The sequence below is a fragment of the Camelus dromedarius genome, chromosome 8 (assembly GCF_036321535.1).
Source record: "Camelus dromedarius isolate mCamDro1 chromosome 8, mCamDro1.pat, whole genome shotgun sequence".
In the NCBI taxonomy this organism is placed as follows: Eukaryota; Metazoa; Chordata; class Mammalia; order Artiodactyla; family Camelidae; genus Camelus; species Camelus dromedarius.
Genome location: NC_087443.1, coordinates 69,784,749 through 69,799,791, shown reverse-complemented (window position 1 = coordinate 69,799,791; position 15,043 = coordinate 69,784,749). Strand labels below are relative to the sequence as shown.

General features: G+C 32.6%; 1 protein-coding gene across 3 annotated transcripts in view; it reads right to left on the bottom strand.

The window, feature by feature from the left end:
• The window catches only part of ATRNL1 (attractin like 1), a 631,665-nt gene that overhangs the window by 391,666 nt on the left and 224,956 nt on the right, over positions 1-15,043 (bottom strand). For all 3 annotated transcript variants that reach the window (XM_010987217.3, XM_064488470.1, XM_064488471.1), the window contains 2 exons: positions 13,854-13,932; positions 11,761-11,918 (listed from right to left, as the gene is read on the bottom strand). In XM_010987217.3, the coding sequence (XP_010985519.3) occupies positions 11,761-11,918; positions 13,854-13,932 (237 nt within the window). The remainder of the gene's footprint in view (positions 1-11,760; positions 11,919-13,853; positions 13,933-15,043) is intronic.

Below are 15,043 nucleotides of genomic sequence, written 5' to 3'. Positions count from 1 at the left end.
TTAAGACTTTTCAAAAGAGTAATATAAGAAAGCATATACTATCCATATATTTCTCCCTTTGGAGAAACACATTACTCATCTCTTATTTAAAAACTACTTATTGAATTACTTCACCAAAGTGCTGAGGATATAGAAAAGACAGCAGTTTCTACTGTAATGCAGTTTCGAGTCAAATAGGGGAGAAATAAGTGAAACAATAATTACAACAAAATGAGATAAGCTGAAGAATGTACCAGTTTAAGAGAAGAGTTAGGCATAAAGGAACAAAGGCTAAGCAAGTGTTAGCAACGTTAAGACAAGAAAGGTCATTTGAAAGAAAAAATGCAGAATGGAAAAGTGCCCAACAGAGACAAAGAAAGGAGAGGAGACAGATGTTTCAGGAACTGCAAGTTATTTGGCATAGCGAGAAGCAGAGATAAAAAAAGATGAAGAGGACATTTCATAAAAATAAAAGGGTCAATACTGCAGAAATATTAGTCAGTGCAAATATCTGTACAAAATAGCACAACTGCAAAGAACAAGAAGAAAACCTGACACTATTGAAACAAGAAACAAATCATCAAATACAGTTGGAAATTTCAAAAACACTATCAGTAATTGATAGAAAAACAGAAAATAAGGACACAGAACACTAAACAACACTATCAACCAAACATTCAATTAACAGTTAAAGAATAACAACAGCAAAATGCACTTTTTTTTAAACAGATATGGATTTTCAGCAGAAGAAACTATACGCTGGGGAAAAGCAAACAAATGAAACTCACTAGTAAATTTAAAGGATTAAAATCATACAGAGTTTACTCTGACCACAGAGAAAATTCAACTAGAAAGTAATTAAAGGAAGAGACCTGGAAAGTTCCCAAGTATCTGAGAAATAAGTAAGACCCCTCTGAATGATTCATGAGTCAAAGTATATATCCCTTCAAAAGTTAGAAAATATTTTGGGGTGAATGAAAATGAAAAGGACTTTTCAAAATGTGTGGAATGTGTCTAGAGCAGCACACTGAGGGTAATTTATAGCTTTAGAGGCATATAAATGAGAAGAAGGTTCTAAAGTCAGTGATCCAAAAGCTCATTTTAAGAAGCTAAGTGAATTAAACTAATCTGTTTCAATTAAACTAAGCACTTTGTTTTCCGTTGTTATATAAGCATGTATAATTCTTATCCTAATTTTTGTTGTATTAACTTAATAAAGGTAAGTAAAATAGAAAACATTCATCTTAAAAGTTATGGGATTTAATGAAAATGAATATATGCATGTATATGCATGACTGGGACACTGTTCTGTACACCAGAAACTGACACATTATAACTGTACTTCAATAAAAATAAAAAATGTTATGGGAAATCACGGAAGGATTTAGACAAGTGAGGTATATGATAAGATCAAAAACCCTCTTACATTCCAATGATGATAATGAAGAGGAGGAGGAAGAAGAGAAAGATGATGATCACCTGTCTACTGCTTACTGTGACGTTTACTACAGAAGCAGCATGGTTCTGTTCTACATAACTACATCATTAAACCATCAAGATAACCCTATAATGTAAGCACCTCTATCTTCATTTTATAGATGAAGTAACTAAAGCTAAGATAAGGGAATAGCTTAACTGAGGTTACAAACGGGGGACAGACAGATTTAACAGAAATCAGAGAAAAAGTAGTTCAGAACGAAGAAAGAAATCGGTGAGAAACGCCACAGAGAACTGAACAGCATAAGGAGTAACACGTATCCGTTGGCATGGGAACTAAGACGTTATTACTGACAAACTGCCAGGTATAGTTGAAAGGTGTTTTGCTACATACTAGATGTCTGATTTTCAAAATACATGACATAATACATTTAAATGGTAGCAGCCTGTCATTACAGCAGTTGAAAAAGGTGAAAATTTTCTGGAATTTTAGAATTGGTTTCTAATCACACATCTCCTTTTTCTGCTCTCTTTCTCTACAAATGTGCTGCTATGAATGGCAAAGATGTCATTGATTTCTGCTTAAAATTATCCTTTATTGTTGACATTGTGATAGTGGCCCAATATTAGTTCAGTTTCCAAAATCTTAGCAGTGCTACATGGATCCATCCCACAAGCTTGCTGCCTAGCTGTCAGTGGGAGAGCTGAGCAGACGTCTACCTATCTTATGATGGATAGCTCTGGGATCCGAGTCTCAAAGACCTCAGTGTCCTAATTAGGATCAGTTCTATACATTAACACACCAGGGGTGAACCAAGAAGTTAATTAACTGCTTAATGGGGCTAACCATCCAAATTCTTACCTTTCTGCTCTCTCCTCATACTTTCTGGTTCCCTGGAAACCTCCTTAGTCCACTGGCCATAAGCTGCCCACTTCCACAATTGCACAACAGGGGCAGGAAAACAAAAGAGAGCACATAAAACAAAAAACCATCGTGGGGTTTAGCCCCACCCTCTGGGAGTGGGTCTCCACCAATCAGAGATGAAGGTTCCCATTCCAAAAGTAGTATTTTGCAAAGCTACTGTATAATACTGCAATCAGGAGATTAACACTGATCTTACCCAGATCTCCCCAGTCTTACTTGTACTCATTTATGTACATATTAAGTTTCATACAAATTTATCACATGCGTAGGTTCATCTATCCAGCACCAGGTTCAAGATATTAAGTAGCTCCAGTAGCACAGGGATCCCTGGTGTTGTCCTTTAAAATCCACATCTATCTCCTTCCCACACCTGCTCCACTTCACATGCCATTATCCCTAACCTCAGGCATCCATTAACTTGTCCCCCATTTCTAAAATCTTGTTATTTAAAAATGTTAACTAAATGGTATCATACAGAATGTAACCTCCTGAGACTGGCTTTTTTTTTCACTGAGCATAATTTCTAAAAGATTCACCAAAGTGTTATGTGAATCAATAGTTTGTTCCTCCTTATTCCTGAGTAGTATTCCATGGTATGTAGATACCATGGTTTGTTTAATAATTCTGCTGCTGAAGGACATACGAGATGATTGTATAAAGGTTCTATGCACATTTCTGTACAGGTGTGTAAACATAAGTTTTCGTATCTCTGGGATAAATGTCCAAGAGTTCAATCACTGCAGTATGGCAACTGCATGTTTAGTTTGGTAACAAATTGAAGAATTATTTTCCTGGATAGCTCTACCATTTAACATTGCCACAAGCAATGTATGAGTGATCCAGCTACTGCATTTCCTTGACTGCATGTGTGGTACTGTCACCATTTTTTACTTTAGCCATACTGGTAACTGTGTGGTGATATTTTGTTGTGGTTTTAATTTGCATTTCCCTGATAGCTAATGAGGATGAAACTCCTTAAGTGTGCTGATTTGGCATTTTTATGTCATCGGTTCATGACTCTGCCCACTTCCTGATTGGCATGTTTGGTTTCTTTAAAGCTGGGTATTGAGAGTTCTTCATATAGTCTACATACTAGTCTCTTCCTGGAAATATGATTTGTAAATGTTTTCTCCCAGTCCATAGCTTGTATTTTCATCCTGTTGACGTGAACCCTTGCAGGATAAGTTTTTAATATAGGTGAACACCAATATATCAGTGTTTCCTTTTATGAAATGGGTTTTTGATGTCAAGCTCAAGAACTCTTTGCCCAGTCATATATCCTGAAATTTTTCTCCTACTTTTCTAGAATTTTTGTAATTTTAAGTGTATATTTTATTTTATGATTCATTTAGAGCTGATTTTTGTACAAGGTGTGAGGTTTAGGTCCAGGTTCATTTTTTTATCTATATATATCCAATCACTCCGATACCATTTGGCAAAAAAGACTATCCTTCACATTGGTATACTTTTGCCCATTTGTATAAATCAATCAAGCATGTGTTTGCGGGAATTTCTGCGTTCTCTATTCTGTTCCATTGAACTATGTGTCTGTGCTTCCACCAAATGTATAGTGTTTTGATTACTGTAGCTGTATACAGTAAGACAATATAAGAAAGGGTAATTGCGCCCACTTTATTTTTCTTTGTCAATACTGTATTAACTGTTCCAGAGCCTGCACCTTTCCATATAAATTTTAGAATAAACTTGCATATATATACAAAATAAAACTTCCTGGGATTTTGAGAGAAACTGTATTGCATCTATAGATTTTTTTTTCTTTTTCAGTTTCTCCTAATAAAGAGCAATATGTTAAAACAAGGCCACCTAGTTCATCAGAGAAAACCAGGAGAAAAGATAGTATGAGCCACCTGCAATTGTTGATGCATCAACAATTGGCCCCAAAACTACCCCTGCCTACATTTACTGGGATCAGAACCTTGGAGCAATTTATGCCCTAGGGCACTGTTGAACACAATAATCAGTGGCAAACTACTGCAGACTAACAGCAAATGAAGCTGACAGCTTAGCAGAGAGATGAGGGAGTAAGACAGTCAAAAGAGAGCAAAGGTGAAACTACTGTCATCCCATGGTGTCTGTGCCTATGGCCACAGCTACTGCCTCTAAAGAATAATGCCACAGGTTTCACATTGTGGAGTAAATAGACTCCACTAAAATAGTCTAGCCAAGTCAAATGAACAAGCAAACAACAGAGGGAAATTAGTATCCAAAGTTGCTACATTGTGTAATCTAAAATGCACAATTTCAACAACCACAAAAAATACAAAACATACAGAGAAACAGAAAAGTATAACCCATACACAGAATAAAAAACAAGCAACAAAAACTGCCTGTAAGAGGCCTCAGATATTGGTATTAACAAAGACTTCAAAGAAGCTCTTACAGATATGTCCAAATAAATACATAAAAATATGCTGAAAGAAGTAAAGAAAGATATAATAACAATGTTTCATGAAATAGAGACTATAAATAAAGAAATTATTTTAAAAAAAAGAATCAAATGGAAATTCTGAAGTTAAAAATAAAATAAGTGAAATGAAAATTTCACCAGCGAGGCTCTATGGTAGATTTGACCTTGACAAAAAAAGAATCAGCAGTTCAGTAGAGATTAGGCAGACCTCAGTATATAGAGGGAAAAATAAACAATAAAATAAAATGAATAAAAACTAAGAAAAATGTGGGATAGTATTCAGCACACCAACATAAGTATCGTGGGGTTAACAGAAAGCGCAGAGAAAGTACCAGAAAAAATATTTGAAAAATAATGTTTGAGAACTTCCAAATTTAATAAAATATATTAAACTATGTATCAAGGATGTTCAATAAACTCCAAGTAGGATAAATATAAAGAGACTCCGCAACAGAAACATCATAGTAAAAATTCCGAAGGACAAAAAGAAAATCTTGAAAGCAGCAAAAGAAAAATAAGTTGATATATAAGGGATTGCAGTAAGATTAACAAAAGACTTTTTACTCAAAACAGTGGAGGCCAGAAGACAGTGGGATGGCATATTCATAATGCCCAAAGAGAAAAACTGTCATCCAAGAACCTTATATCCAGCAAACAATTTTTCAAAAGCAAAAGTAGAATAGATATTCTTAGATAAATGAAAACTAAGAGAACATGTTGCTAGCACATCCATTTTACAAAAAATATTTTAAAAAATGTCTTCAGGTTGAAAACAGTTTACCTCAGTTGGCAATTCAAATCCATATGAAAAAATAAACAGCATCAATAAAGGTAATTATGTAAATAGGTATGTAAAAAATACAATATAGATGCATATTTCTTCTCCATGCTGCTCTTAAGTTATTTAAAAAGCAATTGTATAAGACAATATGCATATAATTATAATGTTAGATCTATAACACACACATATATATAAATGTAACATTTGACAGTAATAGCAAGTCGGAGAACATCTGTACTGGAGTAAGAAAATGATACCAGATGGTAACTCGAATCCACAGGAACAAATAAAAAGAACCAGAAACGACAAATAAGAAGGTTAATATAAAAACTCTATATACATATATTTGTTTCCCTTTCATTTTTTAGCTTCTTTAACAGACATAAAATTACATAAAATGATAATTATAACAATACATTTTGGGGTTTGCAACATATGACAGGATATAATATGTATAATAATTACATAACAAAAGGCAGAAATATTGAATAGAGCTATATAGGAGTAAAATTTCTTTACCTCCAGGGAATTAAGTTAACATAAATCTGAGCAACATTCTGCTCAGTTAGGACATATACAGTAAGCCTTAGAACAACCATTAAAAAATGACTCAAAAACTTCACTGAAAAATGATGAAAGGAATTAAAATGCTACACTAGAAAATATTCACATAATGCAAAAGAAAGCAGTAAAGGAGAAGCAGAAGAGCAAAAAAGATGAGACATATAGATAACAGTAAGTTAAGTGGCAGACGTAACTCTAACCATGTCAATAGTATTGAATGTCAGTGGACTAAACAATTCAATCAAAAGGCAGAGACTGTTAGATTGTTACAGATTGTTAAAAAACCTGGTTCTAACTACTGGACTACTGCTGTCTACAGGAGACGCAATTTAGGCTGAAAGATACAAACAGGTTGAAAGTAAAAAGATGTTCAAAAACATGTCATGCAAATAGCAATCTAAGAAAACTGGATGCCTATACTAAACATCAGACAAAGGGCAAAGAAGTAATATCCTGTTGTACTCTTACTACAGAGAGAAGAAATTTCTGTGGGAAAAATATTCTAAGAATTATTTACACACGAAGCAATGCATTCTGAATTATTAGAATACATCTCTTTCAGCAGTGGTCACCGTTCTATTCAAATACTTTTGCATAAATTACAGAGGAAAAGATTCTCCCCAAATGTCACTTGCTGGAGACTTTCATAATTTTATTTCCAAAATGAGAACAAAGGTGACAGTGGACCAGAGACTTTATCATCTTCAATATTCTAGCCTGAACGGTAGGATGGCAGAAGAATCCTTTTAAGTGTTTACTAAAAATAGGTTATAGTAACGGTGATAGCTTAGATTAGCATTCAGTGAGTACTCCCTTTTCCCTTGAATGGAATATATCTTCCCATCCCATTTATATTAGACTTGGCCATCTCACTTGCATTGGCCAATGTGGTATATGAGGGGACACTTTAAATTGTTTGCACTATTTGTCCTGCCTTTTGTGATCCACTACCAGGAAACCATTTCCTGGGTACCCACTGCCTCTTTATCTGGGCCCCAGAATGAACACATATGAAGCAGACACAAATCCAAGCGGCAGTGTTAAATTAAGCCTGGCTGCCCTGCAGCTTGAATCAAAGCCCTCCAGTGGAGCTCAACTAAATCAGAAAAACTGCAGTAGACCTGCAGACTCAGAAGCATGAGAATAAATGCTTAGACTAAATCATGCTTTGTTTCTGCCTATCAAAGCACAAAAATACGCCTTAAAAAGATCAGATATTTCAAAGTAAATTAACTCCATCTGAGAACAAAGCTAAAACTTATTTATCAAAATTGATAGATAGCTAGAACCCAAAAAGGTAAAAATTAGAATGTCTGACATCCAATCACAATATGACCTTATGGGGAAGAGCAAAATAAAACAATATAAAGAAACTCAGAAATGACACAAGTGATAGAATATTATATACATAGAATTGTATCAATAATTTTAAAAAGCTGGAGTGACTATATTATTAATATCTGTCCAAATAAATTTTAGAGTAAAGAATATTACCAGGAATATAGAAAGTAATTTACTAACAATAAAGAGGTCAAGTCATCAATTTATCAAGAAGACATAAAAACCCTAAACATTTATTCATCTGAGAGCTTCAAAATACATGAAGTAAAAAATGGCCAGAACTATAAGAACAAATAAACGAATCTACAGTTACACTCGGAGGTTTCAACACTCATTTCTCAAATTGAGAGAGCATAATGAGGACACAAGAAGACTTGAAAAAACTATCAAAATAATTGGCATTTGTAGAAGACTCCATCCAATAACAGCAGAATGCAACTTTTCCACCTTTTTTTGCAACTGTCCAAGGAATATTTACAAAAATAGATCATATTCTGGGTGCTATGGGCTTTGAAAGGTGATTAGGTCATCAGGTGAACTGCTCATGAATGGGATTAGTGCTTCTATCCCACCCTCTTCCATCATGAGGACACAGCAAGAAGGCACTGGCTATGAGCCAGGAGAAGGGCCATCACCAAAACCTGACCTGCTGGTGCCCTGATCTTGGACTTCCCAGCCTCCAGGACTGTGAGCAGTATGCTTCTGTTGTTTATAAGCTACCCAGTCAATGGTATTTTTTCATAGTAGCCCAAATGGACTAAGACACTTGGTTTATTCATTTTCTATTGCCAGATAGTAACCAGGTAACATAGAATTACTGGCTTAAAACAATTCATATTTACTGTCTTATAGTCAGGTATATTAGAAGTCTGACAGAGGTTTCACTGGACTAACATCACGATGTTAAGGCTGTGTTTACTTTTAGAGGCTCTAAGGGAAGAATCTGTTTCCTTAACTTTTCCAGCTTCTAGACACTATATTTCTTTCTCCACGGCCTCCTTCCTCAATATTCAAACCAGCAACGTTTCTTTGCTCTGACCTTTCTTCTGTAGGCACATCACCCTCTGATCTTGAGCTCACACAGAAAAGGCTACATTGAGGATTCATGTAGTTAGGTTGGTCTACCCTGGTAACTCAGAGTCATTATCTTAATGTCCAAAATTTAATCAAAACTTCAAAGCCCTTTTAGTCCATGTAAGATAATACATCCACAGGTACCAGGACTAAGCTGTGGTTACCTTCGGCGGCGGGGGGTGGGGTGGGGGGTGGCCACTATTCTGCCGAACACACTGGACCATTAAATAAGTCTCCGTAATTTTTTAAAAATTCATATCATTCACAATATGTTCTGTGAGCACACTGGAATTAAACTAGAGATAAGTGACAGAGACATTTCTAGAAATTTTCTAAATAGTTGGAAATGAAGTATCTCATTTCGAAATATCCCATTGATAAAGGAGGAAGTCAGAAAGGAAATTAGAAAGCATCCACAAGTTTGTATTCTATGTCTATGAGTCTATTTCTGTTTTGTATTTACGCTTTTTTTTTGCTTGTTTTTGTTTTTTAGATTCCACAAACGAGCGATCTCATATGGTATTTTTCTTTCTCTTTCTGGCCAAGGGGGCAGAGGGTAGGAAGGGATAGACGGGATTTCAAAATTGTAGAATAGATAAACAAGATTATACTGTATAGCACAGGGAAATATACACAAAATCTTATGGTAGCTCAGAGAGAAAAAAATGTGACAATGAATATATATATATATGTTCATGTATAACTGAAAAATTGGGCTGAACACTGGAATTTGACACAACATTGTAAAATGATTATAAATCAATAAAAAATGTTTGAAAAAAAAAAGAAAGCATCCACCTTAAGAAACCAGAAAAAGAAGAGCAAATTAATGTCAAAGTAAGCAAAAGAAAGAGAAAAAATTAAAGAGAACTTAATGAAATAAAAGACAGAAAAATAAATGAAATCATCTCTTTCTTTAAGAAAAAAATAAGTGAAATTGATAACTCTCTAGCCAGATCAATTAAGGAAAAAAAAAGAGAGAGGAGAGACAGATTACCAATATCAGGAATTAGATGACATCAATGGGTAATACATGAATACTATTAAAAATCTTTCGCCAATAAATTCTACAGATTAGATAAAATGGGAAAGATGCAACTGATGAACACAAACTGAAAGAACTCAACCAGGAAAAACAGGTAACCAGAAAACCTCTCAGTCTACTAAAGAAAATGAAATTTGTAGTAAAAAAATAATCCCACAAAGAATGTCCCAAGTTCAAACACATTCAATGTTGAATTTTACCACAAATGTAAGAAATAATATGGATTCTATATAAATTCTTTCACAATTTTACACAGGAAGGGATGCTTCCCAATTTCTTTATAAGGCCAGTAGCACCATGCTACAAAGTCAGATAAGATTATAAGAATAGAGAACTACAGATTAATAACCCTCATAAAACAGGTATAAAAATTCTTTACAAAATTTTAACAAGTCAAATCCGACAATACATAAAAGGCGTAATACAAAATGACTAAGTGGAGCTCGCCCATGATTATCAAGGATGGTTAAATATTCAGAAATCAATTCATGTGATTAAACTCTATTAGCAAAAAAACCTCAATTAAAATAATTTTTCTATTTTATGTTTAAAAATGGAGTTTATTATAGTTCTATAAACACACATATTCATAATCTATAATATATTTCTCAGGACTAATGTAATAACTTTAATTAAAGAACAGGAATTAGGCTCTACCTATCTTGACCATCACAGTTATTTTCCACATTTTATTATTTTGGGAGAGTGGGATATTTCTACTTTATTAAACAAATTCTGGCTGGGCTTCCAGAACATTTTGGTAGTATGTTCTCAAAAGAAAATCCAATTTAGAAAGTAATTTCTAACCATTAAATATTCAAGAACATTCTAAACTGACTATGTAATTTGCTCAAAAATAAAATATAATTAGATAGCCATGAAATAAAGGGCAGATACAATCAAAAACAAAACAACTATTTCCATTTTAATTACTATTTAATAAGTTCATGGATGAGTCTTTTTGTCATCTTCAATCATAATCTGAATAAAATAAGTGAAATCTGATTAATATTTCAGTATAAATCTTAGAAAATGAAATGATACATCCAGCATCCTCAGTGTCAAAGATTTTTTAAAGGATATGGAAATATTTCTGGTATTTTTGTCACTGTATTAGCATCTAAACCAATCACAATGAAAAAGTAAATTTATCAAATTAATTTCCATTACTATTTACTGAGTAATAATTTGTACTAGTATTTCTTGACAAGTAAGTGATTTCCTAAATTTAGACATGAAATCAACCTTATAATTAAGAATTTTTTCAGCAAACATGACTTTTAAAAATCACTCATTCCTCTCACAAATAACATAGAAATGAATATAAATAAAGCATGCAAAAATTTCTAGTCACAGATCATAGATCGTAAGTTGTTACTTATTAACATATAAGGAGATGAAATGATCTGTAATTTTTTTTAAAGATTTCAAAACACAGGACTTGGCACACATGAGCTAGTCAGTCAACTCATTTGAATTCAATCTAATTAAACAATCAGTCATAAAAGAATGAATAAATAAATCAATCCCAACATTATAACATACATACTTTTCTTTTATAAAAGCATAAATTAAGAACACAAACTTTGACTATTTCAAGACAGAAAGAACACCCTGAATGTTTCCCAGCAATAAATCTGAAGCCTTTCGCAGCCTATCGCTAAACACAATAAAAATAAAATACATAACATGTAGAGAGTAGATAAAGGAATCAATAGTGAGAGGTAGTGAGCCTTAAAGAATCAACTGTTATGTACTGCTAATCCTAAATTTTTAGTGAAAGTTTGGATTTTGTTCAGTATATAATAAAGCAAAATGCAATTACTAAACATAGCAAATCATTTCAAGTGGGATTCTAAGAAACGATTACCTACCTAACCCTCAAAGAATAAAGTTAATCAGAAAATACGACAATCTAGTTCTTTCAAACTTTGATGCATTTTTTAAGAATATAGCCTCACTGAAAAATCAGTACATTCCTTGGTTGATTCAATACATTTGTATAAATATCTTTATGAAGACATTCATCATCACAGACCTTCACTGCATCCTTTTTCTGAAGGGTCAATACATGTTTTCATATTGTTGAAAATATAGAAACTTTAGTATCTCTTTAAACAAAACCAGCATTCTTTTTATAAGGAAAATACTCAATGGTCGTTAAATTAAATACTATTAACACGTACCTGTATTTTAATAGGCCATGAAAAGTTGCTGACATACACGTAGAATGTAATGTTTGGATTGCTTCTAAAGTTAAATTTTTCATAGGAAAAACTATCTCTGTACTCCTTTATATTCATCTTGGAAACTATAGGAGTCTCCTCCCCAGATATTGTTCCAGCTAAAATGTAAATAATAATAACAAATTTAAATAATTCATATTAAGAAATAGCAATCTTTATTAATGTAATACATATATGATATTCACTTAATTTTTATAATTGTACTTTTAAGAACATAGCTATCAAAATAAACTCATGTTTACAATTTAGAACGACAAACAAGAAAGAAAATAAGATTTGTCACGAATATAATGGAAACAGATTTAGTATAAAAGTTATCTTTTAAAATGATACCGTGGCTTAAGTGCTATGCACTAGGTGCTGGCTTAGAGGCTTTATAATCTGTTTTAATAACAATTTTATCCCAGAGGTATGGTATTCCATCTCAGTTTGTCAAAATGAAAACTTAGCCTCACTAAGATTAAAACACTTGTCTCAAGTTTATAGCCACTGAACAGTAAAGTCCTCTTTGGAACTCAGGTATGTATGGCTCCAGAAACTAAATTTTTTCTACTTCCCTACAGAGCCTTTCAAAACAAGACATATTTCACGTGTCTCAATCCAATTAAAAAATAGAAAAGAAATCAATATTTTTTGTTTACCACAAATTGAACCACCGCTACTTTGAATAAATTCAGAGGAGCATATAATTTAAAACATGAGCTAAATGTTCAATTAGTTAAACACATTCTGGGTACTCAATAAATATTTACTGAAATTAACCAAATGGAGAAAAAGAATTTCCAACAATCTTACCAAGCTCTCCATCTCATCAGTACAAATAATTAGAATTAGAATACTGAGTAACTGAATTAATTTCTAACTGATCACCTATTCCAAAATTTCCTTGGATGCTTTTTTAAAATGCAGATTTCCTGACACCATCTTCTAAACTGATAAAGGAAAATTTCTTAGATTTGGTTCTGGGAATCTGAAAATTGTACTTATTTCTTGCATATTAAACACACTGTTCAAAAGTGATTATACAGGTTTTATATATTTTGGTTCACAAATTTCAAAACTGTTCTAGAGTCAGCTTATTGTGCAGAAGTATATTTCAAATTAACAGTACAAGTTATCATTAGTTCTTAATAAATGAAACCCCCAGTGCCAAGGTTTTACTATATGTTTGGCATCATTGTAAAAAAAAAAACTCTACATATTTGTCTAAACTTTTCACTTTTTACATATGTAATATAAATTCTGGAACTGCAAAGACCTTATCATTCCTGAATTCTGCTTCCATTATTCTACATATTAAGATAACATAATGACTTAATCTTAAGAAATCAAATACGGATTTCTAAGAATTCATATATTTTCTTTAAAAAGTTTCCAGCATGTTTATGCAACAGTATACCTTTTATAGAGAAAGTAGGAAGCAGTAGAATTTCCTAAGACGTAAATATAAAAAAGTGACTATACTGTTTCATAATTCAACATACAGATGTATACTTCTTCTTAGTTCTATTTCTTAAAAGTCAACAATTGCAACTTATAAACCTCATTATGGAAGACATATTATGTGTAGGGTATTTTTTTAACCCTTTCCCAGCACCAAAGCTGACAAAGGTAGGGGGTATATAATCTAAGCTTAAAAGTAATAGATAAATTGTTAATGTGACAGCATATACAGAAGAATGTCATTGTTTTTTTAATAATTAAATTTATAATTTAAATCTGTCTCATTAATCATTAAGGAAGTAATCTATCTTAATTAAAATCACAGGAATTCATAACACTGCCACATAAAAAAATTAAGTAGTATACAATATCTGTTATCCATCTAATTTTAATTGAATTAGGGAGAACGTTAACCAAGGAAGCTTTATTAATAATGCTGCTTATTATTTTTACCTGAAACAGCCCAATGATTATGGTATATGATACTTTTTTAAAAAATTTTAATTATTTAAATAAACAGTAAAAGGTCACATTAGAACACCTTACATATAGGAACAGAAGTGAGTCATATGACAACAAAATTCTCTTACCTGTTGAACCAACTGACCATGTAATATTGAGATTAAAGTTGTTTGATGCATTAATTGAAATATCCAAATTTTTATTTGACTACGAAGAAAGAAAATATTGTTTAAAAAATCAAATTATACTAGATAAATATTTAATGATGTAATTACATCCATGCTGTATTTCTTAAATTGTATACATTACGTCAAGACTCAAGTGAGAAAATATAGATACCAATTACACATTTTTTAATGAAAACATATGGTGATAAACTCATATCCTTTTAGATTCTCTACTATAACCTGGCCTTTCATATGTAAGCCAGAGGCTGCTGTAATTCAATATTCATATTTTGATTCTCTTTGCTTACCTGTAATTAATATTTAAATAATACATGCTTGGGTAGTCCAAAGTAATCTTGAAGCAATATAAGATTGTTTTGTTGAAAGACTTCTTGTTAGATTCATACTGTTTTATTATATATACATTTTCTAGTGAAAAAATACTTAAAATATGTAAACTAAAACTCTTAGGTAAAAATTATGAACCTACTTGGGGAAAAAGAGACCAACTCATTTAAACATCTGGACAGAGGAAAAGTGAAGAACTTTAAGTCAGTCAACCTGCATCTTGTCATTCACTAGTAGAGTTAATTTGAAGAAAACAACGCTTAAATGCTATTAGTTATTATCTTACCCCCAGAGATGAGAAACAAAATTATGTATGATTATAACTATTTAGACTTGCAGAAAGGCAAAGAATGATAGTCATATTAAATCAGTTTGGTTTCAGATACTGAATGCATTGTGCTGTGCTTTAAATATACAAAGACTCAGAGAAAAGGCTGCATGGCTAAGGGAGACCTGACTACTAAAAAATTAAAATTAATTCCTTAGTATTACTATTTTCTCTAAATAAGATAGAACAAGTAAGCCAACAGAAAATAAATCTCCAATTTTCTGAGTTGTTCTTAGAAAAAATAAGTCTATAGGCAATTAAGGTCCCCATATCTGCCATAGCAGTCTTGGGAGGAAACTGACAGAAGGGCACAGCCCTCCCTGATGACAGGAGTAGAAAGAAAAGCACCATAAAAGGCAAAGGCTACTGGAGGGTGTGTAACAGTCATCCCATGTAAATGATACACTAAGACCCAGTTTTTTTTACCTCCGAATAACAACTACTCTTAATGATTGCCATAGATACAGGGACAGTT